Source organism: Schistocerca americana, chromosome 4, assembly GCF_021461395.2.
Source record: "Schistocerca americana isolate TAMUIC-IGC-003095 chromosome 4, iqSchAmer2.1, whole genome shotgun sequence".
NCBI lineage: Eukaryota > Metazoa > Arthropoda > Insecta > Orthoptera > Acrididae > Schistocerca > Schistocerca americana.
Genome location: NC_060122.1, coordinates 438,357,184 through 438,384,913, shown reverse-complemented (window position 1 = coordinate 438,384,913; position 27,730 = coordinate 438,357,184). Strand labels below are relative to the sequence as shown.

The 27,730-nt window shown below is 37.9% G+C and overlaps 1 protein-coding gene across 4 annotated transcripts in view; it reads right to left on the bottom strand.

The window, feature by feature from the left end:
* Window positions 1-27,730, bottom strand: part of LOC124612996 — a 246,760-nt gene that overhangs the window by 136,389 nt on the left and 82,641 nt on the right. For all 4 annotated transcript variants that reach the window (XR_006979589.1, XM_047141547.1, XM_047141546.1 and 1 more), the window contains 2 exons: window positions 25,562-25,780; window positions 24,216-24,546 (listed from right to left, as the gene is read on the bottom strand). Coding sequence is in view for 3 of the 4 variants with exons in the window: in XM_047141547.1 (XP_046997503.1) it covers window positions 24,216-24,546; window positions 25,562-25,780 (550 nt within the window). In the remaining variant the exon portion in view is untranslated. The remainder of the gene's footprint in view (window positions 1-24,215; window positions 24,547-25,561; window positions 25,781-27,730) is intronic.

Below are 27,730 nucleotides of genomic sequence, written 5' to 3'. Positions count from 1 at the left end.
CGATTTTTCCCATTTAGGATTCTTAAAATAAATCCATTTTTCATTGCCAGTAACAATTCGATGCAAAGTTGATTTTCTTTCATGTCTTTGAAGCAAAATTTGATAAATGGTTTTTCGGTTTTCCATCTGCCTTTCATTCAATTCATGTGGCACCCATTTTCCACACTTTTGGATCTTTCCCATGGCTTTCAAACGGTCAGAAATTGTTTGTTGTGCAACATTTAGCATTGCTGTCATTTGCTTCTGCCTCAAAGTATCATCTTCATCCAATATTGCTTGCAATTCGGCATCTTCGAACTTTTTTGGTGGTCTTCCACATTCTTCATTTCTTACATCAAAATCATTATTTCTGAACCATTGAAACCATCTTTTGCATGTTGCTTCAAATAGAGCATGATCACCATATGCCTTGACAAGCATTCAATGCGACTCTGCAGCACTTTTTTTCAAATGGAAAGAAAACATTAATGCTTACCGCAAATCATCACTTTCTGGTACAAAATTCGACATTGTTAACACGATGAAAACATATGATGTTGTTTGTTCCATGACTTGATGTATACTAAATATCTTTGACAGATGTCATACCAACCAAACAAAAAAAAAAAAATTAAGGCTCGTTCACAACAAATGTTCCCTATCGATACATTTGTATCTTAATGCTCATTTCATACTGGTACACCTGGTATATAACATGAGTCTAATTTTTAATAGTTACAGAGATGCAACAGTGTACAGAAATGAGTTTTTCAAGTGCCAGTATTCCAGTTGCTTTGGGTGTATTTATCGGCGATCAATTTTTGTTTTTAAGTTCAAGTTGTGAGGTCGTACTTGAGATTATATAATTGAATTTCTGAACTGTTATTGTGATTTGTGGCCAATTTTACTTAATATTTAGCATGCCACGTGTATTTACAAATGCTGAGTATGCCGATATGATATTGTGTACATGTTTTGTAACGGAGATGCTGCAGCTGTATGCAGAGAACACTGTCGACAAGTACTAGATACAAGGTGTTTACTCATGTTTTCACTGAACTGCACGGGACTGGCATAGAGCCCAGAAGTCACATTTCTTCTGAATGTACATCAAACAAACACATTCAGAATTTCTACATGTACAATAATATGTTGGACATTACACATGCATGGCCTCTGCTCTGATTATTTGCCATAGATCAAATAGCTTCAAGAGGGAGATGATAGATGATTGGACTTTTGTTATTTGCTGATTGCAAATTGCTCAGTGCTCCCACTCATACTGTTTACTGATGAAGCTACTTTCACTCGTGACAGTCTCAATAACACCCGTAACTCAGACTGGTGTTCCAACAAAAACCCACATGCCTTTGTAGAATCACATTTCAAGAACTCTTCTCTGTAAATGTTTGGTGTGGTATGACTGTATAAATTGATATGTGTCTGTCGTGCTGCCACAGCATCTGTTATCTAGACTTTCTTAAAAACAAGCTTCTGCCATTACTGGATGACATTCCTCTGTCTGAAGGATGGGTATGTTCTTCCAGCAAGACACTGTAGTCATCTGGTGTCATCATCTAAACCTGACAATCTGCAGAAGATGGATTCATAGGAATGACCTCATTTCTTCGACACCAAAATCCTCAGACCTTAAATCTTCATATTTTTGCCCGAGGTGTGGCTGACAGCTTAACTCTTCAAAGAAAAAGTAAACAAAAAGTATGAGTTAATTGTTAAAATTTTGAAGAGTGCTACCCTCATAAAAGCATGCCTGGGTGATATCAGTAGAGAAACAAATGGTTTTTTCCAAGGCAAGTCGAAAGTGCATTGAAGTCGTAAGTAAAATTTATGAAAACCAACTCTGAATTCAATCATTTGCATGTGCTTAATATCTTCTGTGGGTAGTTTGTTTTAGTTACTTTCAAACAGCTGTATCTAAGTAACCAATAAAATAGGACACATTTTACATGTAATGTTTTATTTGAATTAGTCTGTATTAACATGCCCTGAAATATTTTGTGATCCTTCTGGAACATCTTGTATATTAAGAAAAAAAAAAAAAAAAAAAAATACTGGCTACTATGAAAACAGGCAATGCACTCCCTCTAAAACTACTGAGCTGCCTAAATACTGGGATATCTTCCATCCAAGATTTGTGATGGACTATATAAAAGTTTAGCAGACAGACAAATGGGATTGCACAAAGCACATAACTGAAAGCGAGAAGAATGAACATATTCCCCGTGTCCACAAAAACTGTGAGTGAGCAGTGAGCACAGCAGGTAAAATGTGTGCAGAGACTGGTGAAAAGATGTGAATGAAATGGTAACCAAAGAGTTGTGGCATGATCAGATAACAGAATTTGCATGTACAATCAGTGGAAAATCCAAGATGGAATAACAACAATATTATGAACAGGATAAACTGCTACTCACCATATTGAGGTGACACTGAGCTGCAGACAGGCACAGCAAAATGATGACTATACATTTGAGCTTTCAGCCAAAAGGCCTTCTTTTAAAGTAGAAAATACACACACACACACACACACACACACACACACACACACACACACACACACACACACACACACACACACACACATGCGAACTGACCCTGGCTGCTGAGGCATGTGGTCAATGGTTTTACTACAGGAATTACATGGCAAAAGATCACACCTGCTGTCAGGTTTGGTCACCTACACACGCTGCTACAGTGATCCCATCCCAGAAATCCAACAGGATCTCCTCAAATCCTTGCGTCCATCCCAGAACCTCCCCCCTAAGTCTCTCTCTCCTCATCCCTACCACCCCCTGTATTCCTACCTTCTAGACGCCTCCTAAGTCCATAAACCCAACCATGCAGGATACCCCATTGTGGCTGATTACTATGCCCACTCGGAGAGAATCTATGCTCTCATGGACCAACACCTTCAGACTATTACGCAAAATGTACCCTTCTATACCAGCGACACCAACCGTTTTCTTCAACGACTCTCCACAGTTCCTGTTCCTTTACCATATAGTTCCCTGCTCGTCACTACTGATGCCACCTCCCTCATGCATTACATACCAAGAAGTCCCTTCCATACACCACAACCGCCCATGGCTATTGCATCTGTAGTAATTAGCAGTCCCTCTTAAAATATTTCAAGAGTCTAAATAAGGCCTACAGTTTGGCCACAATAACTTGACCATTTCACTAGTGCTACCAGAAGCAGAGAAAATTGGCACTACTTGGAAGAACTCAACGTGAAGCTGCCGCTAGATGCGAAGTATTACGGAAGGCTTGGTGTCCCCATGCAACCAACATCTGTAAGCCCTTGCTGTGGTGTTTACATTAGAATAAAAACTTATTCAAGTTTACTTTTTCAAGTCATTGGGGCAAGTTTATTTCAGGAACCTGCTACAAGTACTTGTTGCAGAACTGTAGTTATTCTTAAAAACCAAGAGCAGTTGCCACTGTTGTTGCTTTATTATTAATGAATAAAAATCATGACGACATACGAAAATAAAAAAATAAGAAAATAACAGAAAAATACATTAGATGACATACTGATGTTAATAAGAGACACTATTCAATTATCTAAAATCAGAGAACTTCATTTTAATTAAAATCTATGAGGATGTCATATACAAATTTCAAACATCTTTTGTCTTTGTGTCTTCAGCTGATACATCTCTTGTCTATCGCATAATCAAATATTTGATAACAGTAAATAAAAAATGAGGCACAGTATGTCACCAAGAGACCGTGTTTTAATTACCTTCAAGTTTTGCAAGTAGTATTTACTACTTTTATAACAAATGTAATGCATTTATGTTTACAGTAGCATTAAAAAAAATCAGCTAAAATTTAAAGATGTCTGTATTATCATTCTACTTTATCTTCTTATGAAACAAATTGATTAGTAAATTCATTTCACACTTCCTTGACTGGTGCTGCCAGTTATGTGTGTTTAGTGGCTCCACTGGTACCTTTGTTTTGGCCCATCTGTCTTTGTCCCATTCTCTTTCTCGACACTGATATTTTTGCACCAGTATTGAACACAGCCTACTTTTCTAAGTTTTAGAAAAATTCTCACAAAATGAATAATTCAGCAATTACTTGCTATAAAGTTCAAGAAACTAGAAAGAATATTCATTCTGCAGTGGGTGGGTGCTGACTTGAAACTTCCTGACAGATTAAAACTGTGTTCCAGACCAGAACTCGAACCAGGGAACCCAGTCTAGTACACACTTTTAATTTGTCAGGAAGTTTCATGCAAGAAACTGTTTTCACTAGCTTGTGAACTTCTTGAAGTTGACAAACCTAGCAGACATCGACATGAGGGTGTGGGAGGGGGATTTCAGATATGGGAGTTCCTAATATTCCACCCAGTTCTGTGATTGTATGGATGTGTGTCATGCCACAGCAAGAAGTCTGGCATAATGCCTAATAAAAATGGTGTCATGACTACGATATCAGAATGGTTTCGAGACAGGCAAATAAATTGCAACGACTCTTACGCCATGAATAAAATTATTAAGAGCAGGGGCCACAAAGTAGTCCCTTAACCACCCTGCAATTGCAATCTATATATCATAGAGTTGGTACAGACCAACATAAAACACAATTTCAGGAAGGAAGAACTCAACGTGAAGGAAAGAGTGCAGAATACTGTTAATGCCGTTTTCCGTTCATTATTGCATATGACTGGCAAGGTTACAGCAAGAAACTGCAGCAGCTGCAGCAATAGTATTGGGCACAAAATGAAATAATGGAAACAGCCATCGAAGAAGTCATCAATATCTTGCTCTGAAGTGATGATGATGATGATCTTGAATCAAACACAAATGACACTGATCTTTAGTGAACACCATTTTGACAATTCTTTCAGGCACAATTAATTGCCCTTTGTAAACATTATTGATGTGCTGTTTTTAATTAATGCAATGTGCAAACAGATTCCAAAAATCAGTTTTTGACTTTCGATTCACAAAGCTGTACAGTCATCTGCTTTCACTTATCATGATTTTCAGTAAATGAATAATACATAACTTGCAGGTATGTCAACGAATTAAATGAATTAGGTGATTTTCGATCAGACGGAAGTGTCACTTAAGCGGGCAATATTTTCACGAGTGCCGCCTCAGATTTCATATTAGGCACAAAATGCAGGTAGTGGTGCCAGCACTGCTACAAGCGGCCGATGCTACCATTCCCTCACCACTCCTCTCCCCTCGGCAGCCATAATGTGGGGCTGTTCCCAACAGCCACTGCCCCAATCATCAACTTATCATGGACAAACTGCACACAGACCAAAATTACCTCCTAACAACATACAAAAACAGATCTCTCATGCTTTGCCCCTTCACTCATTTACCACTTTCCATATTCCCACCACCTGGCCACAACGGAGCACTACCCTTGTGACTCAATCTCAACTAGGACTGGAGCAACTGCATCATATTCTCTCCCAGGGTTTCAACTACCTCTCGCCATACCCTGAAATGAGGAATATCTTACCCACTACCTTTACCTATCCTCTCACAGTTGTATTCCTCCATCCAGCAACAATCCTTATCCATCCCAACCACAGCCCTTCTCCCAAACCCTTGGATCACAGCTTATATCCCTACAACAGACCTAGATGCAAGACCTGTACCATACATCCCATCACCACCGCCTACTTCAGTCCAATCACAGGCACCTTTTATCCAGTCAAAGGCAGGGCTACCTGTGAAAGCCGTCATGTGATCTAAGAACTAAGTCACACCTCTATGCTGCTTTCTGCGTGGAAATAAGTAAGCTCGCTCTCCGCATGAACGGCCACCGTCCAACTGAGGCCAAGAGACAACTGTATCGTTCTGATGTTGAAATTGCTGCCCAACACAACAAGCTTCAGTTCAGTGACTGCTTGAAAACCTGCATCATCTGGATCCTTTATACCAACACCAACTTTTCTGAACTGTGCGGGTGGGAATGCTCCTTACAATATAGCCTGTGTTCCCATTACACCCTGGCCTCAATCTCTGCTAGTCCCCATCTTTCACCTACCTATCACCTTCCCTGCTCACTCTCCAGTACTACAAAGCTTTCTATTCCGTGAACACACCCCACTACTCCTTTTGATCTCCTCTACTTGTCTCCTTTCCCACTCCCTTGCACCCCCTCCCTCATCCCCCCCATCCCACCCTCTCAAACCTCCTGGCTGCACCTAGCAAGCCTACCCTCTCCGCATCACATGTCTACATGCTCCTACAGGCACCTCTACATGTTCATCCATCCGTACTCTGCTATACCGCCCTCACCCCATCTCAAACTCATGCTTACCCCTGCCACCCACAGATTGCTTCTCCTATCAGATGCTGTATGCAGTCTGGCCTCAGCAGCCAAAGACAGTGGTTGTGCCTGTGTGTGTGTGTGTGTGGGGGGGGGGGGGGGGGGGGCGGCAAGCGCATGTGTGCATTTTCTACTTTAGAAGTAGGTCTTTTGGCAGTAAGCTCAAATGTATCGCAGTGTTTTTGTTGTGCCTGCCTGTGACTCATCTTCTCCTCTATGTGGTGAGTAGCTATGTATCCTTTGCACAATACTGTCACAATTTGGAGCCCCTTCCATATGAGGGTGTACTGAAATCAATGCCTCTGATTTTTTTTCTTCAAACTTTTTAAATAAAACCAGCATCATTAATATTCTACATCTTCTTTTCTTCATGCCTACATATTTATTTCGTAGTAGCTGAGCTCATCAACAGCAGCAATAGCCATATTATAAGGATGTCTAAGTTTCCATTAAAACAGTGTAAAATATTATTCAAATAATGTCATCACTGCTTTCAAGCTTCATGCTACATAGTATTAAGAATTCAGTCTTCTAACTCATAGTATTAAAAATTCAGCAGTTAAAGCCTGGACTTAGTCTTTGGCTGCAAGTTACCATCGAAGTCTGGGGCCAAAAGAACTATGCCTGACAAAATGTTCCATCACTGTACTAACACTAAAAAGGAAGGTTTACAATTTCTATAGTGATAAGATATCTGTCATTCTATGGTGTCACTAGATTTTTTCATTTAATCTAGTTCTCTTCAAGTAAACTGTTCCCATAAGGGCTACTTGTCACACTACTTGTTTGGTAGTTTAACACACGTTTGATGCGGTCCCTTAGTCACACAAGAATGAATCTTTTATAGTGATAACATCTTTCTTTTTAATATCTCTTTGATGACTTTTGCACTTTAAAACTGTTTGGCGTGTAGCTCAAAAGTTGTGACAAATCAAGGTGGTGAACAGCCAACTAAAGGAAAAAACACACAGAAAGACAAGTAGCATTTCACAGATAATTATTTAAATTAATACATAACAATTACTTTTTTCAAAATAACACAAAATAACAATGGGTATGCACCTAAATCCAAAATTACTAGCACATCAACATTTGCTTCTTACAACTATTACAAAAAACATAAAATATTGATATCAATATAATAGAAGGAAACTTTCCACGTGGGAAAAATTATATATAAAAACAAAGATGAGGTGACTTACCGAACGAAAGCGCTGGCAGGCCGATAGACACACAAACAAACACAAACATACACACAAAATTCAAGCTTTCGCAACAAACTGTTGCCTCATCAGGAAAGAGGGAAGGAGAGGGGAAGACGAAAGGAAGTGGGTTTTAAGGGAGAGGCTAAGGAGTCATTCCAATCCCGGGAGCAGAAAGACTTACCTTAGGGGGAAAAAAGGACAGGTATACACTCGCACACACGCACATATCCATCCACACATACAGACACAAGAAATATGTCTGCTTGTGTCTGTATGTGTGGATGGATATGTGCGTGTGTGCGAGTGTATACCTGTCCTTTTTTCCCCCTAAGGTAAGTCTTTCCGCTCCCGGGATTGGAATGACTCCTTACCCTCTCCCTTAAAACCCACTTCCTTTCATCTTCCCCTCTCCTTCCCTCTTTCCTGATGAGGCAACAGTTTGTTGCGAAAGCTTGAATTTTGTGTGTATGTTTGTGTTTGTTTGTGAGTCTATCGACCTGCCAGCGCTTTCGTTCGGTAAGTCACCTCATCTTTGTTTTTATATATAAAATATTGATATATTGTACGAATTATATATGAACAGAAAGTAAGGATGACATTTAATAATCCTGTGAGTCACAGTCACAATTCATCATTTTTATACATAACTAGCTCACAGTTACAAATGACTTTAGTCCCAGTAAATGTATATTTTGAAGAATATTGCACATATTTCCATCACATTTTCAAACTGAAGAACAGAATACTAATAATGTGATAATGACTGTAACTGAACAATGTTTGTGGTGGTACACTTGGAACTATAGTATTCTGCTCATGTTAATTTTATGTAGCAATATACTGGAAAACAACTTTCACTGATGTAAACTTGTTGGACTATGTCAGAAGTAAATATGTCACACCAGGTTCAGTCTGAAGTACATGCCATTTTTAGTCAGGGTAGGGTGAAATGTGGTTCAGATGATTCAGAAATTTTATGAACTGGTACAGTATGTAGTAGTAGTTTTTTCTCATAAAACAGAGGTAAAGAGACACACGAGAAAAAAATAATATTTTTCCCATTTTTATACAGTTTTGTGTATCTATCACAAATTTCCTTTCACAAAACAATGATTATTGAACAGGTGATATAAATTTCTTGTTGCTTTTGAAGATGAGTGTATGATACAGAATGATGAACCATCTAGACTGATTACAGGCATCACTGCAGGTAAATATTTAAGTGTAGACATGGAGCATACAATCAACAAGCAATTTTTTCCCCTGAGTTCAAAGATGTGTTCTTTTAACATCAATTTCTTTTTCAAAATTAGGTTGATCCACACTGCACACACATTAGGAATGGGAAAAATTGACTAGTTAAAAATCAGTGCCAGTATTTTCGTTCTGAATAACCAGCATTTTTTGGCATTTGTTTCGTCTTGGTTATAAGAGGTGCTTTCACTTTTTACTAATAACTGGGTAAGAAAACCAAAATAGCTATTACCCATAGCAGCAGTGCTAAAATTTCTCATTTTTAAGTAAATCTTTTTCAAAGAATAAATAATTTATATTCATAAAGTTTGCATTGTTTTGAAATGCTGTGTTATTACAGAAAGTGGGAAAAGTGATCAGTACCATTTTAATACCAATGCCAACAGAAATGAGCAACAAACACTTGGCATAAGAATTGATACAGCACTGCTGAGACAATAATGTTCCTGTTAGCATGTGACATGGCCTATTAGATGGTACATGTGTACAGGCAGTGTGCAAGACATGCTCTATCTGGTCTGTACGATAGTTTCTCACTGTCATTGTTGGAGATCAGTTGTATTACAGAATGGTGCCATTTCTAATCTTGAAGTTTTTATTAAGGCAATAATCAATGAAGTACAATGCTCCATTTGCTTTGAAAGATTAATGTGGCATAATGTAAGGAGACATCTTAAAACTCAATATTTCATTCATAGTTTACAATAGAAATATAGAGCAGCTAATCTGCTGCATGTGTCTACATAATCAACCTCAGTTTTCATCCTTTAGCACTGAGTATTCATAACGTCCAAACACTGGTATGATCCCCAATTAAAACATGATTTTTGAGCCGAGTTTCAAAATATTAGAATCAATAGACACTGCTAGTGAATTTTGTAGTAGTCAACCACCTATCACCTTTTGAGAAAAGCAGCGAACAGTGGATTGACTAAGTTTTCTTTTATTTACCTATTTAATTTAATATTTTGATTCTTTGTATTCTGAAACTGAAGGAATGAAAACCTTTAAATCTTTGTTCAATTTGTATGTTGATCACAGGAATAAAAAACTGAAATCAGTTATTTCAGAAATTGGTTATTTAGAGCGGTTTTAATTATGCAGTTGAAATGGTGTTGAAAAAATCTGATACAACCAAAAACCGGTTGCTTCAGTGATAATTGCCATCTCTACCGCACATCTTTCTCCTCTTCTGGTGTTATAGCCGTGTGTTGCTCTTAGTATGTTTTGCAATATGTCTCCCTTCTGATCTGTAATTTAGAGTTAGTTAGTTACTAGTTCCTTAGATCAAATTCGCTACATATGTTATGACATGGTATGTGTCAACAGAACAAACATAGAACACTTATACAGGGTGTTACAAAAAGGTACGGCCGAACTTTCAGGAAACATTCCTCACACACAAATAAAGAAAAGATGTTATGTGGACATGTGTCCGGAAACGCTTAATTTCCATGTTAGAGCTCATTTTAGTTTCATCAGTATGTACTGTACTTCCTCGATTCACCGCCATGATTTCATACGGGATACTCTACCTGTGCTGCTAGAACATGTGCCTTTACAAGTACGACACAAAATGTGGTTCATGCACGATGGAGCTCCTGCACATTTCAGTTGAAGTGTTCATACGCTTCTCAACAACAGATTCGGTGACCGATGGATTGGTAGAGGCGGACCAATTCCATGACCTCCACGCTCTCCTGACCTCAACCCTCTTGACTTTCATTTATGGGGGCATTTGAAAGCTCTTGCCTATGCAACCCCGGTACCAAATATAGAGACTCTTCGTGCTTGTATTGTGGACGGCTGTGATACAATGCGCCATTCTCCAGGGCTGCATCAGCGCATCAGGGATTCCGTGCGACGGAGGGTGGATGCATGTATCCTCGCTAACGGAGGACATTTTGAACATTTCCTGTAACAAAGTGTTTGAAGTCACGTTGGTACGTTCTGTTGCTGTGTGTTTCCATTCCATGATTAATGCGATTTGAAGAGAAGTAATAAAATGAGCTCTAACATGGAAAGTAAGCATTTCCGGACTGATCACTTGTGACAACATGGCGACAGATTCAAGTGTTCGTAATATTCCTTTGCGCGAAAATTACAGCTCCGTAGTGAAAAACAGTCATTATGTGAATGATAATGGTGTTACAACAAAATTAAATGAACGTATTATCAGCCTACAGAAAATTGTCGAAGTGCTTCGTAAAGAAATTTCATGGCTCAAGAAAGAAAATTATGATCTCCGATCAAAACAAGGTACGTGCTACATGCGGGACTCGGTGTAAAACATTTCGCCTGCTTCCAAAAACTGGAACAAAGCTACGTTTAAAAACAACCAAGCTACGTTTAAAAACAACAAACAAGAAGTGTTAAATCGTGTGAACAATGACCGCAACGTTAATTTCGTGCATGAAAACTCGTTTGAAGTACTCGCAATTGTAGACAGCGAGGGTAAAACGAGCCGTTACGAGTCGCTTTGGAAGAAAAGCATTCATGATAGTAGGCCTAAAACCACTAGTGAACAGTCTAAACACATCAAAAAATCTCGAAACAGCGATAAAGTGTCGTATGAACTTCATGAGACAATACTGGTACAAAATGACCTTGAAGTACGTCACAAAATACCGATACAAACAGACACCCAAACGAAAAACATTGTAACAGATAACTCGCACAATAAAATACTCATGCTTTCAGATAGTCATGGCCGTGGACTCGCAAAGAAAATTAAAGAGAAAACTAATAAAAGTTTGTGTAGCATAGTAAAACCTGGAGCCCCACTAGCGGAAATAATAAAAACGACTGAATCTAGAGAGGTTAAAAATCTACACGATAAAGACTGTGTAATACTCATCGGAGGTTCAAACGATATATATAAAAATGAAACTGCAAATGCTACACATTATCTTAAACAGTGTCTGACGAACCTCACGCATACAAATGTGATAATCGTGAATACACCACATCGGCACGATCTGGATAACCAATCATGTGTAAACACAGAAATACAAAAAGCCAACTATCAGTTTGCCAAAATCTGTAGACATTTTAAAAATGTTAAATGTGTTAATATAAATAATATAGGTCGTAGATTCCATACACAACATGGACTACACTTAAACAGTATTGGGAAAGAATATCTGGCGAACATGATAATGAAGGAATTAAAACTACTTCAAAACACCTTCAACACAAAAACAACTGTTATACCACTATCAGTAATAGAACATTCCACAGTACAAGAAAAATCAACAAAGGCAGTCATCTCGTCAGCAGCAGAACTGACATCAGCAGAACCTTCACCACCACCACCAACAATAAGAACAGGAGACACAGCAACAGTGGGACAGACAACAGCAAAGCCAACAACAGCAGTAGCACCAGAAACGACAGTACCAATGGAGAAGCCACCAGCTAAACCACACCCCATCAGAAGGAGCCAGAGGACAAGAAAGTACATCACTCCAAAGGAGAATTTTTTATGGTTCAGCACCAAGAGGAGAAAAAAACTGGGACAAACTGGCGCAAAGCATCAGTCACTGTCAACAAAATGCAAACAAAAGATACAGGCAAGGTAAGCTGTGCTCGTTTCTCAGTCTTTCATCAAAATATACAATCTATCAGAAACAAAGTGCAACAATTAGAAGTGGAACTACAAACTTTAAACAGTTCAGTCACTTGCATTACTGAACATTGGTGTAGAGGAACTGAAATAACATTAATAAATTTAAACTCATATATACTAGCATGTCATTATAGTAGAACCACCATTAGAGGTGGTGGATCATGTATATATGTTAAGCAAGGAATTGCCTATAAAATTAGAAATGATATTAATTCTGTAAGTGAGGAAAAACACATAGAAATATCAGCCATAGAGATAAGCAAGACAGATGAGGCACAAAGGTTAACTATAATATGTATTTACCGTTCACCCAGTGGTGATATAGATACTTTCACTGCAAAACTAATCCAGATTCTAGACATGGCTTCGAATCCTAAAGGGAAGGTTCTCATTTGTGGAGACTTAAATATAAACACACAAAACCCAGATAGATTCTGTAACTCATTCTTGAATATATTGCGCTGTTATAAGTTATCACCACTAGTTAACAGAGCCACGAGGATAGCCAAAAACTCATCATCAACAATTGATCACATCATCACAGACATAGATAAAGAAAGTTGTGAAATTATTGTAGATAACCTTGGCCTTTCTGATCACTCCTGTCAAATCCTAAAATTAAACATAAATATAGACAATACAACTAAAACATACACATACAGAAGGGTTTTCTCCAAACCAAACAGATCAGAATTTGCCAAGCAAATAAACAGTATAACTTGGGAAGAAGTGTATGCTGAAACTAGTGTAAATAAGAAATTTTCTAAATTCATGTCGCTATTTAAACTCAGATTTGATGAAGCATTCCCAAAGGTGCAAACTGCAGTACACTCACACAAAAGAAATACCTGGGTGACCAAAGGAATAAGGAAATCCTCTGCAACACTCAAACAACTGAACAGGTTAAAAAACTACCATAGTGATCCTGGTTTCCTAAACTACTACCACACATACAAAAGAATATACAGAAGAGTATTACGAGATGCAAAAAAAGCCCACAATGACAGTATTATAGAAAAGGCAGAAAATAAAATTAAAGCAGCCTGGACTGTTACCAAACAGGAAACAAACAGTAATAAATTAAAAACAGTAAACATTCAAATTAAACATAATGGCGCTATTATACATAACCCGAATACACTCGTAAATACTGTAAATGAGTACTTCAGCAGTGTTGCTACCAAGCTACAGCAAAAGTTTGGCAAAAAACAGCCTGAACAAAAATTGAACTATATGGATAACTCAATGTTACTGTTACCGACTTCTACAGAAGAAGTAAGGATGGTTGTGAAGAATCTAAAGAATAAAACATCAGCAGGTTTAGATGAAGTGCCAGTGTGCTTACTGAAGGACTGCATTGACAGCATACAACATCCTTTGGCACACATCATAAATGAATCTTTCACCGCAGGCTGCTTCCCAGAATACTTAAAATGTGCAAAAGTCCTGCCTCTATTTAAGAAAGGCGATCCAGAAAATATAGAAAACTATAGGCCCATCTCATTACTCTCATCCTTTTCCAAGGTAATAGAAAATATAATGAAAAAGAGACTAATGGATTTCCTAAACAAGTACAACCTACTGTGTAAAGAACAGTTTGGTTTCAGGCCAGGAAGAAGCACAGGTACAGCAGTAGCTCACTTCACAAATTTAGTCTTAGAAGCACTTGACGAAGGTGAACATGTAACAGGCATATTCCTTGACCTTAGCAAAGCATTTGACACGGTAGACCACAAAATACTACTAAACAAAATGGAGGCACTAGGAATAAGGGGAACAGTAAATAATTGGTTTCAATCGTACTTGGAAAATAGGGTACAGTGTGTAGAGATCTCACAAACGAAGTTCAGCAGATTGACAAAACACATTTCCAAACCAGAACATATTAACATAGGAGTCCCTCAGGGAAGTGTGTTAGGGCCAATACTCTTCCTAATATATATCAATGATTTTCCCCAGAGTGTCAAATACGGGGAAGCAATACTATTTGCAGATGATAGCAGTATCCTTATCAGTGACGAGTCACCAGACAAATTGAGAGACAAAGCTGAAGAAACTCTCGATCATGTATGCAAGTGGGTAGTAAGCAACAAATTAACCCTCAATATTAAAAAAACAAACAGTATTAATTTCCACATAAATAAAAAACATAATAACATAGGCCTAAGAGTTAAAGATGAACTTATAGATTGTGTCACAAACACAAAATTCCTAGGAATGCATGTTGACTCACAGCTTAACTGGACTGACCATATTGCAGCACTAGAAAAGAAAATTGCTACTGCTTGCTATGCACTCCGGATAATTATGTCAGTATGTAATAGTTCATGTGCTAAGACGACATACTTTGCATATGTGCATTCAATAATTAGTTATGGCATAACCTTCTGAGGTACAAATGTGCAGAACATACAAGCAATTTTCAAGCTCCAAAAGAGGACAGTACGAATAATAACAAAAAGCAGCAAGAGAGCTCACTGTACTGATTTATTCAAAACCATGGGAATCTTGACAGTACCATGTGAATACATCTTTCACATTGACCAGTACACACAAAACAGATCTATACACCAACACTGGACTAGATCCTGCCACCATTTGCATCTCATACGAAAAAACAAAAGAAAAACCCAAAATAGTTTATTATTTAATGGATTAAAAATGTATAATAGACTTCCAGAGGAGATCAAAGCTGAAACTGGAATACATGCCTTTAGGAAAGCTGCAAAAAATTATTTAGCAGATAAATGTTACTATACTGTCAAAGAATACTGTAAATGACATGTGTTCACCTCAATTCATGCAAGAGTACCTTTGTAAATTTATATTTATCTTTAATTAAGATTGGTATGTATTTGTTTTGTGTAATCCATGCAAGAATACATTTGTAAATTTATATTTATTTGTAACTAAGATTGGTCTGTATTTGTTTTGTGTACAAACGATTAAGTTGCACCATAGAAATATGTGCTACCAGAAGTACTATTATGTATATACTCATTCCATGTATACAGTTGACGACATCCGTACAACACAAGTTGTCTACGGATGAATAAATAAATAAATAAAATAAATAAATAAATGTCCACATAACATATTTTCTTTCTTTGTAAGTTTGGCCGTACCTTTTTGTAACACCCTGTATACAACTAAAAAAATTTAAATAATATTTATGGCTACATGTCAGGCATTCACAGATTTTTAATTTTTTTTTTTTAACAGTTAATTATCTCTACTCAAGAATTCCTCTGATGTATAGAAGCAGTTTTCCAGGAGAAACCTCTTTAATCAATATTTGAAAATACTTCTGCTATCTGTCAGGCATTTTATTTCCATTGATAGGTCGTCAAAGAGTTTCATAGCTGCACATCTCTCTCCTTTTCCTTTCTGTGCAAAAGTTATATTCATTATAGGATAACGCAGATCATTTTTTCTCCTAGTGTTGCACTTGTGTCTATCTCTGTTATTCTCAGATATAGATGGGTTGTTAATAACAAATTTCATAACTGAACAAATGTACTGTAAGGCTGTGTTTAATATTCCCAACTGCTTAAAAAGATACCTGCAAGATGTATGTTTGTGAACTGCACACAATTCTAGTAACTTACCTCTGCACAATGAATACTTTAAGTGAGCTAACTTACTGACTTCTTTATCTCCAAAGTTGTCAATTACTCTTATAGAAAAAGTAGCCAAACCTAAATGTTTTACCAGCTTCTTCAAGTTTAGTTTTTCATCAATATGCATATGTAATAACTTACAATTTCCTACACCATGTATTATTTCTTGTTGGTATACTAGTTTAATAGAAGGTGGGATATTTTTGACAGTACAAAACTGGGCAAAAGCTGGACCATTTGTGCAGAGCGGTTAAGTAACTTTAACTAAAACTTCATTTACTGTTCTCTCTGTTGCTGTTTCTTTGCTCAGCTTCACAACACTAGTGTCATTTTCATACAGGGCTAATTCTGCTTCCTGATTCAGCTAAAGCGGCAGATCAATAACATAAAACAAGAACAGTAGTGGGCCAATGGTCACCCCTTTTGGGCTCCCATTGTAATTTTTCCCCATGTAAATGATGTGGCGTCCAATTTTGTATTACTCGAACAGCCCAAGGTAGCTTTTTGCATTCTGTTTCTTAAATAAGAACTCAAGCAGGCATTTGCTGACCTACAGACACCATAAAAATTTAACTTCTCTAATAGAATATTATGAGTGACACAATCCAGTGTCTCTGATAAGTCACAGACAATGGCAATTGGTGATACTCTATCATTTAAGGATTTTACTGTGTGCTCAATAAATGTATAAATAGCTGATTTAGTAGAATGGACCTTCTCAAATCCAAACAGCAACTGGCTAAATACCCCATTACTGCACAGGTGGGTGACAAGCCTGGAGTACTTTACCTTCTCAAAAATGTTTAAAAATGATGTAAGGAGTGACACTGGATGGTACTTCTTTATATCTGTGGAGTCACCAATTTATATCTGTGGAGTCACTTTTTTATAGAGAGGCCTAACAATGACATATCTCAATCTTAATGAGAAAACATCATGAGTTAACGATGCATTACATAAATTACTGAGAACATTACATATTACTGCCCCACAACATTTTAGTGTCTTATTGGTGACATTACCCAGTACATATGAATTTTTGCTTTTTAGAATCATAATGATCTTCCTTATTTCAGATGGGGATGTGAGATTAATTTTTATTCCACTAAATGTCCTCTGTGTTGCTTCTTCGGTGTATTGCTTTGCTTTCGCTTAAGAACAATTTGCACCAATTTTCTAACCTATTTTTAAAAAGCACTTACTAAAATTATCTGCTACACATTAACTGTCTTTTACAATGTTCCCACTCTCTTTAACAAAAGTAGTGTCACCTTCTGTGGCTTCTTTCCTTGTCTTTCTTTTAACACTACTTCATCAGATTTTATTTTATTACGTAATCTGTCAATTTCAGACAAGGTACACATATTCCTGGATTACTTCTTTCTTCCAACTTTGCTAAATATATTAAAGTATTTCTCAGCCATTACTTGCTCTGGCTATTTTGTGCAATTTCTTTTCAGGATTCCATAGATCTATCCGTAAAAACAGAACCCTTATAGGATCACTTTAATGTCCATCTGTTTGCCTATCTTTCTGTCTCTCTGCTGTTAAGACCCATTTTTCTCAAGAATGGGTAGAAGTATCTAGTTGAAATTTATTTCACGTGCTGAAGTCTGTGATTCCTTGGCTGTGTGAAAAAAATAAGTCTCTATGTCAACGCAGATAAAAGATACAGCCATTTATGTCATATATTTTAATACTTGCAAACTCACTCATCAAAACCTATAGAGTACTTCCCACTGATCAAAGTTAATGAAATTTGACACAAGAAGCAAGGTTTCACAGTACAAGTAAAGAAAAAAAATTCTGAAAATTGCTGATTTGAAATTAAATCACATAAAGGAATTTTTTGCCATTTGTAGTCTGTTTGTCCATATGTTAAAAAGCCCTCTTTCTTAGGTAAGGGTTTAGGCATCAAATTGAACTTTATGTCAGTTACTAAGGTCTGCAGTTCATTGGCAGTGTAAAAAATTTAAGCTTCTAAGTCAATGTAATCAAAAGATATGGCCATATATGTCACATATTTTAATACTCACAACTCACTCTTTGAAACCTACAGACGATCACTGTACATGCCTGTCGAGCCTGGTGGTCTAGCGGTAAACCACATACCTGGAAACCAAGAGGTCATGGGATCAAATCTCAATCAGACTACAGATTTTTCAGTCTTCGTTTTAACCTACCTAGCCTTCACCTTTCAATGCTGTGATGAGTTGCCAGAAACAACATGTGGTTCTGATTCCATGTTAAACTGTAGGTCTGGTTTCTCTGGTTGGATAACTGCTATAGGTTAGGGACACACAAGTTACCAACATGGCATCCAATAGAAAGACTTGCACCATGCCATTGCGCCAAACAAAATTGTTATCACCAATGTACATAATTAAGTTTGTATGGAATGCTCAAAGCACATGTACTACTCATACTTTTCTTCTTCTTCTTGTGAAGAGATTCTCTTACCTGTAGAGATAAATGTTTAAGAAAAATGTCAGAATAACGTTAGGCTCATTGTAAACTTCACTCCGGTCAACATCGTTAAGCTTTCTTTAAAAATCTTCAGTAGTTCTGTCAATCAGCCTTGCTGTTTCCTAAAAGCATAATGTAATTGGATAAGATTAAAAAATCTACTCAGCAAGTGGTTGCAGGAGAACACACACATACAAAAAGGTTTAACTTACACAATCTTTTGGAGCCAGTGGCTCCTTCTCCCAGCAGAAGAGTTGAAGGGAAATGAAGATGGGTGAAGGAAAAGACTGGACTAGTTTAGGAAAAGGTGTACAGTTCAGAAAAGTCACTCATAACTACGGGTCAGGGGAGACTTACCAGACAGGACAAAGAGGAATGATTGATTGTTGGAGACTGCACCGGACGAAACTTAACTGAGAGCTTAAAGGTGGAGGACAGGATAATATACAAGAGAGGGATTATTGCTAAAACATCATGCACAATGTAATAAGAATGAAAAGCTACGTGCATTATATGTAACAGAGGTGGGAGGGGTACAGCAAAAAATAGACAGATCAGAAAATGAAAGATGTAGAAAACTAAAATGGATTGAAGAAAGGAGCAGTTACTGTGAAGAAATGCTGAGACAGAAGGAATTAATGTAAATGGAGGCCAGGTAGGTGGCAAGAACCAAGGACACATTTTAGCAATATTTTCCACCTGTGGAGTTCTGAGAAAACTTCTATCTGTTGAAAGAATCCAGATGGTGCGTGTGTTGAAACAGGCACCAAGGTCATGACCGTTACATTGTAGAGCATGCTCTGCAACTGGATATTGGTGTGTTGCCAGTATACGCCCACTGCCTACAGCTGTTCATTCTAACTGGTAACTTGGTTGCAGTCATGTCAATGTAAAATGCCAAACAGTGTTTACACAATGGCTGGCAAATAACATTGTCTCATTTCAAATGTGGGTCTCCCTCTGATAGTACATGTTTTGCCAGTTACAGGGCTGGTGCAAGTGGTGATAAGAGGGTACATAGGGCAAGCCTTGGCGGGGGGTGGTCCCAGGGGTAGTAGCCATAGGGTAGGGAGGTGGGTGCAGGAGGAGGATAGAGTCTGACAAGGATACGTGGAGATTGGGAGGGCAATGAAACGCTATTCTCGGTGTGGTAGGCAAAATCTCGGACAGAATGGGTCTTATTTCAGGGCACGATTTTAGACAGTCATGGCCTTGTCAAAGTAGCTGATTAAACATTCAAGACCAGGATAATACTGAGTGACAAGTGATGTGCTCCAAAGTTGTTTTTTTGGAGAAGTAGCAGTATCAGGATTGGCTGCGATGGTCTGGAAAATCTGCTTTCGAACTAGGCTGATGGAGTAACTATGTCCAGCAAAGGCTGAGGTGAGAATGGTAGTGTATTGCCGTAAAGAGTTTGCATCCAAACAAATATGTTTGCCTTGAATGCCAAGACTGTATGGGAAGGAACTTTGACATTGGAAGGATGGCAACTGTCAAAATATAAGTCCTGTTGTTTGTTAGTAGGTTTAATGTGGACGTAAGTGTGTAGCTGGCCTTCAGTGAGGATGAGATCAACATCAAGGAAAGTGGAATGGGATTCGTAATAAGACAATGTGAAATTTAATTGGGATACAGTATTAAAGAGCTTTCTGTAATGTTAATGAGTCAGCGTCACCATGAGTCCATATGGCAAAGATGTCATCGATCTATCTAAACCAAACTGGAGGTGAAGGTTTATGGAACCCAACAAAGCCCACTCCATTGACCCATAAAAAGGTTGGCTCAGGAAGGAGCCCTCCTGGTTCCCATGGCCGTACCCCTGATCTTTTTGTATCTCTGCTCCTCAGAGGTGAAGTAATTGTTGGTATGTAAGAAGTTGATTAAGGTAAACAGAAAGGTTGTCATAAGTCTGAAATCAGGTGGCCACTGACTGAGTAAATGTTCAGCTGCAGATAGACCATGTACATGAGGGATGTTGGTATAGAGGGAGATGGCAAAACAGTGACAAGAAAGGTGTAAGGTGGGAGTGGGACAGGCACGGGTAGATATAAATTCAGTGGGTGCATCGAAGTCAGCAGCTAAAGGACAGCCAGGATTATTGGGATTGTGGATCTTAGGAAGAAGGTAAAAGGTGTGGTGGTGGGGGGATGTGGTTTGGGTGGGGTAAGAAGTTCACTGGATAGAGGTGTAAGTCCTTGTGAGGGGCCTGAGCTTTTTAGGAGAGACTGCAGGTCAATTTGAATCACATGGAGGGGATCTTGCCAGTATATTCTGTGAGTAGAGATGTCAGACAGCTGGCATAGATCTGTTTTTTAAGAGTGTTTCTGAACTGTACGTGGAACTAAGTTACGGTATATAATGTGGCTAACTGTGCACTGAGATCTGACAAATCTGTTTACCGCTGGATAGGCATGCGTGTCTTTAACTACTGCTTGTTGGATGAATAGATTACCTATAAGGGTACGACTATCTTGAGCAATTTGGGTATGGAAGTCTGTGATCAAACCAAATTATAAACAGCTAAAAGCACCTCACTTTTCCTGTCGGGTTCCTTCAAGAAATATGCATTAAAAACATCACAAATTAATAACCCCTTCCTCCTCTTTGACAGAGAATACAATAATTAATCAAAAGTGTTTCACAAAAATTTCCAATTGCCCACTGAAGACCTGTATATTATAAGAATACTAAATATTACATTTCCCAGTAGCAACTCACAAGCACATGTCTTATACATCCTGATATATGCAGTATTCACACATTTCTAAATTTTCATATTTATATTCTATTTTATGAATGTGACAACTCCGCCTTATCCTTACTGACTCTACATGAATATGCAGCTAACTTATAACCACGTACACTAAGATTTTCTATCCCTATGGCTGTATGGTGCTGAGACACACAAATGACATCAATTTACTTCCAACTACTAAGATCTTCCAAAAAAAATTGACAACTCATTTACTTTAATTTTTACCTCCTAATTTTCTGATGAAGCAAGTTGATTTCACTTTTCCGTTTATTATTACGAGATGAACTGGGAGTCTCTGTCTGTTTAATTTCCTTTAATGCTGTCTGTCTGTATTTGTCCTGATGTTGGTGTCTCACCTGGTCCCCATATACACAGAAATTTGCCTTTGTATGGTGGGGTCCATCCCCCTCCTATATTTTCTGTTAATAGATCAGCTAACTTGGCCTACCTCTCCAACTAAAGTAAAGGTCATGCAAATTTGGTTGGTGCATAAGCTTACCGCTTTCCCACTAGTTTAATAAACACAGCAGACACACATAAGAGAGACTCTAGTCATCAATAATATATTCTCCTTCACTACTTAAAACAGTTTGCCAATGCTGGAGTAACATTTTGAATCCATGGCTGCAGAAATCAAATGGTTTTGAGGTGAAGAACTCATCAAACCACATTCAGAGCACATTTTCATCCAAAGTTGAAGTTCTTTGAAACTAATTTGATAGAGAGCACAACAGGCGAAAATCTGAGGGTGCAAGATCCGGTGAATAAGGTGGGTGACATCCGAACCCAACTGCTGTATAGTGTTTTTTGTCAGTCTAACAGAATACAGGTGGACATTATCGTGGAGTAGCATCACTTCAGGCAGTCTTCCTGGTGGTTGTTCTTGGACTGCATCTGCAAGATGTCTCAATTACTGACAATAAATTTCAGCAGTGACAGTTACACCTCAGATAAGCAAGTCATAGTACACCACACTGTTGCTGTTTTGCCAGATGCATAACATTATCTTTTGTAGATGCACATATGTCTTTGTAGGGGAAGTTGCTACTTTGTTTGGCCTCATCTATTCCTTCTTCGGGTGTTCTTCATCTAGCATTTCTACAGGGGCATATAAATTGACAGATGTAACATCATGAAATTTTTCTCTGACTCTGAAAGTGTACAACAGGCTTGGGCATAGACCTGGACACTAGAAACCAAACTGTATATTCTCATGAGTAGAACAGTGAAAATTTTTGTTTGTTTACCTCTCCCACCTAGTCTCCTGAAGTTCTGAAATTCCCATTGCACATTTCAAATCCTCCTCATATTTACTGTACACTGTTCCAGCTTGTACTAAGGTGCATCCATCCATTTTTTAAATATATTTATTATGTCTTATTCCACAGACAACCTTACACCCCTCCTACCCTCCACCCCTGAAACAGGAAAACCTCTCCATCATCCATAATGTAAGTGCCTTCAATAACACTGTGTCCCTAGAAGAGATATTATTGATACAAGATTCACAAAAACCAGAAATATGCTTCAGCTTCTTCAGTTTCAATCACATCTTTTACTGACATATTGTTATGCTTCTAGCTTCCTCCCCAAGGAAAGAATAAACAGTTCCAAACTTCAGATGGTTTTTAATTGGAGCTGCCAGCAGGACCTGAAATGTCACCTCCTGATGGCACAGGGCACTGTTTCATAGTTATTTTGGAATTTTCTCGTATTAATTTTCCAGTAACACAGGATAACATCGCTCCAATAAATTACTGCTGTGTTCTTTGAGAAAAGTTATCTATTAGATGAACATTTAATGTCACCATACTTTTTGATTCACCCATATCTCATCCACAACTTCGTTGCTCCATCTATACTATTTTACATTCAGGGAAAAAAAAAACACTTTTTTCTTCCGACCAGACATATACATGAGGAATTATTATTACCTTTTTTCATAGCTAACTTCTAGCATATATTAACAACTAAAATTTGATGTGACTGATGTTAACTGTGAGTGAAAAAATATTTTTGTAGCTTTCAAAGTATGTCATACAGCTCCCTGTGCAGTAAATAAGCAGTGGCACAAAGTACTAATCCCACTGTGACCATGGGAAAGGTCTTAGTGAAGGTGATTAGCAACATCTAAACTGTTATGGAGTGTCAAATGCACATCAGGATTGTATGATGACCATGATAAAAGTTCCTGCAGTGTGGTTTTGAATTTCTGTTGTTATATATGAGTATGGTGTAATAGGAAGAGAGAAGGAGAAGACTAGTGGCACCACACAAGTCTTCTTCCCTACAACAGCACAGGAGCTTCAAACTTTTTCTGCTCTCACTTACCAAATCATGCTGAGAAGTTTGGAATTTAACTGAGGACTTCAGTTTACAGTCTGGTTATGAAGCCACCTCTCTTCCCCGTGTGGTCAAATACTGGAGATGCACGTTCCTTCCCCCATTAGGATTCAAATTGTGTAAATCTTGACCAAATACCACTACACTGATATCTCTCAGAAATGTAAGCTCCGTGAACAAAATAGTACACAATTTGCTTGAACTTTCGTCATATCTTTCATGGCAGACTGGAGATCTGAACGAGATTATTTTGAGAAGGTCCTGATTCAATGCCTAGTAAGTCAGGAATTTCCTGTTACTTGTACCTCGTTTCAATGTCAAAATTTCTTTGTGTATGATAAAAATATCAAACTATATCATAACTGAGATATTACATTAATTTTGTGTGGCCTACAAATGGAAGGGTGAATGATACCACATAATGGAAGAAAGCAAGAGTGTAGCACCTACAGGAGGACCATGTCTGCTAAACGATTGTGGTGCTCAAACCAAACTTCAAGTTTGGTGGCTTATTATTATTTTTACTGGATAAGTAAACAGATGCAGCAGATGATAATGAACATTCTGCACAGAATTATCAATTTTTAAAAACTACAAAATCAGACATGAGTTCCAATGAAAAAGCTAGTACATGCAAGTACCTGGAGTAGCAGATCGGCTTCGGTCCTGTGAAGGAACTCCAAGTTTGGCAGCTCCCCGCTGGGGTGGGCATGGGACAGACCAGCGGCGAGGAGCAGTTGCATCCCCCTCTCCCCCAAGGTCGGTAGCTGCAGCCTCTGACCATCTGCGTTGTGGCCACGGTGGCACTGGGGCATACATACGTGCCAGACTCTGCTGTAGTACACCGATGCCACAGTCAGGGTCATGGGAGGAGCTACAGCTGCACGTTGGCACAGAGCTCAAGAATTCGCTACACGAAGCACAGAACTGCTGCTGCAGCTTCACAAATGTCATGAGGCTGCCACAAACCACCTGTTCAACATAAATGAATAGTCTAATAAGTGACTGTACTAAGAGACTGAGACAGACAGACACAAATGATAGGGTGAACAGGATACAGTGACTGGCCAATAACTCATTTAGCACATGTGACATGATAATTAAGAGCACAGATGTTAACATCAGTGTGTTGATGGTCATATTGTTTCTAGTTGGCTGTACTTAAATACACCTGAAATGATTAGGAAAGTATTTTAAATAGCAGGTACAGCAATTACAACTCTAATTACTACACTGGGGACCAAATTGAATGGCCTTCACAGATTTTAATAATATTAAATTACAATACCTCTAGCCACTACAGTTAATCATATGCATTCTAGCAGTTGTAAATTCTGCTTCAATCTTATCTCCAACAGAGAATGATAATCATTACCAGAAGCAATTTAGAAAACAAGTGGTGTACAGAGCATTCATTTCCATGTTGCAAATGATAAAATTGGAAATTTGTCAGTCTCTCAAGGTTGTTTGTTAATACACACAAATTATAAAGTGGGCGAATAGTAAACTAAATATCACCGTTCAAGAAATTTCAACAGCTCACATTTTTTCTGTGCATCATCAAATAGTTACATTTAAAGGATTTGTAGCTTTGCCCCTGAGCAGATTTCTGTGAATTATATAATACTGTAATAAAAGGCATAGAAACAAGAAGTACACAAAACATGTATATATTTATTTATTTTAAACTTGTTGCCCTTAGTTAACGAATTGTCTTTACAGGAAGCCTCTATCATAGAGTACAATTACATATACAAAAAATAAACTAATATATTTGCTGAAGCTTTGAATTATCACATTTCTTCTAGCATTTAGTTTCTTGAGAAGATTAATTAATAATGTAATTAATACTATGTCACACATTTCCTTACTGAGCACACCACAAAACTGCAAGAAAACAGTAAAAAAAAAAGAAAAAAGAAAACAGCATTTTTAAGATAAACTAAAATACACAAATATGCCATTGTAGTTTGTGGGCAACTGTTACCTGACTACTTTCAGTGCTATCTTGATTATTGACGTCCTGCAAAGTCGTAGTAACCTGACTTTTTACTGCTGAAGTGGCAGCTGCAGTTGCCTTCACTAATTCTTCCCATGCAGAGTGACACTGGACTGCAATGGCATATGATGGAGAATTTGTGTCTCGTACCATGCCCCCAAGAGCCTCTGATAGTCTTGAACCAGCACTACAGAGGCCATTTAGCATCTATGCAATAAAAAATTATACCTCTTACTCCAGTACACAGAAATTTGCAACAGTAACCTAATTCCCAAAGTCAATGTCTAACACACACACACACACACACACACACACACACACACACACACACACACACACACACAAAGAGAGAGAGAGAGAGAGAGAGAGAGAGAGAGAGAGAGAGAGAGAGAGACAGAGAGAGAGACAGAGAGAGAGAGAGAGAGAGAGACTGTGACTGTGAAGTCATCCTGTTCAAAAATTTGTACCACAAAAATGGAGATCATTACATAGAAACAGATGAGACAGACACTGTGTAACACACATTAAAATATTTGATTTATGACTTATGCTGGAGTCCACACAAAACTTTGTCATCAGGTAAAATAGCAGGAAGATTTCCTATTTCAATTTATAGCTGCCTCCTTATTAGGTGGAGGAAACTGCTGGTCATGGCCTTGTCTCAGAAATATCTCCGAGGAATACTAACAATACTCCATTAAAATTGTGGAATTGTGTGATATCTAGAGGGTGAACCAGAACTCCACCGATGAGCTTTCAGAGGTGATAGTATGGGCCAAAACTAGAAAAAGTATTCAATAAATTAGGGCTCTAAAATGTAAACCTTAAGAGCTATGAGCACTTGTTCATTAGAAGAGATGTGTTTCACAGTAGTGAAGAGGGACAACTGCTAATAGCTCTTAACGTCTATGATTTCAGGGCCCATATTTACAATTTGTTATCTTGTTTTGTTCCATACTACTACTACCACCTCTTAAAGTTTGTTGGTGATTATCAGGTTCACCCTGTATATTACAAGCATTAAAAACAGGTTAGATCATTTGTCAGAATAAAAACCCATTCATAAATGGGCACAGAAGGATCAAACACCCTTTATGTTAGGATTTAACACTGCAGTCAGGAAGTGGTACACAAATACAAGGAACAACCCTGTTAAATGAAAGTCGTATTTTTCCAATTAAGCTGTTTTCAGCATGACCTCTTCTTTGTTACATCCCAAGTGAAAAATGTCATCTTAATTTAATAAATTCATTTTTGTGGTGCCCATTAGAACAACTATGCTGTGCTGGAAATAAGCGTTAACCCAAATGTACCCTTAAGGGGCTCCGGAACGCCCTATACTTGCAATGTTAAAATAACGCTTATAAATTACATCTTTCCTCACAAAGTATTTGAGGTAGGAAGTTGAACTTTTTACAGATTATTTATAGAAATATGGGCTACAACTTAACACAGGGATTTTACAAAATTTTAGTTCAGTTATTAAAGATGATTTTTTTTCAATTGTAATGAAAATTCACAACATTTTTTGCAATTTTTTATTTATATATTCAAAAATATACAGTTTTTTGGAAAAAGGCTGAGTTAAATTATGCAGAAGGTACTGTGTAACATTTACTGAAAGTTTGAAACAAATATGTTTGGAAGATCCTTAGAAAACATGTAATTAGTATGAGAAAATAAAAGTTTTGGGAATCGAGCGACAAAGATTAGATTAACTTTTTAGTGCATTCCAGGTCCATAGGATGGATTATCTTCATCCTCTGCAAACTCCTCCTCCAGCTTCCTCTTGTTCCTCCTCCTGTTTACTCTTGCTTGTATTTCTAGACTCTTTACAGCCCTGTCTGCAGCCTGAAGGCGTTCCTTGTCTAAAGCAAGCATCGCTCGTACCATGTTAGAACCTATCTTCATTCCCATATTTCTACATACCTTGCACCTTACAATGTTGCCATCATTGAAAGTCGCAACAGCATCATACACACCAAAGTGAAGTGTTTCTATTCCAACAAATACAGTCTTGGGGATTCTCGACCATATAACATTATTTACACTTTCATTGGGGTTTTGAGTTTTTCCGTGAGTACACTTTTTCAACAGTTCAGGTGCTGCTAAGTCTCTGAAAATAGGTTTTATCACCTCCATTATTGCATGAGGCAG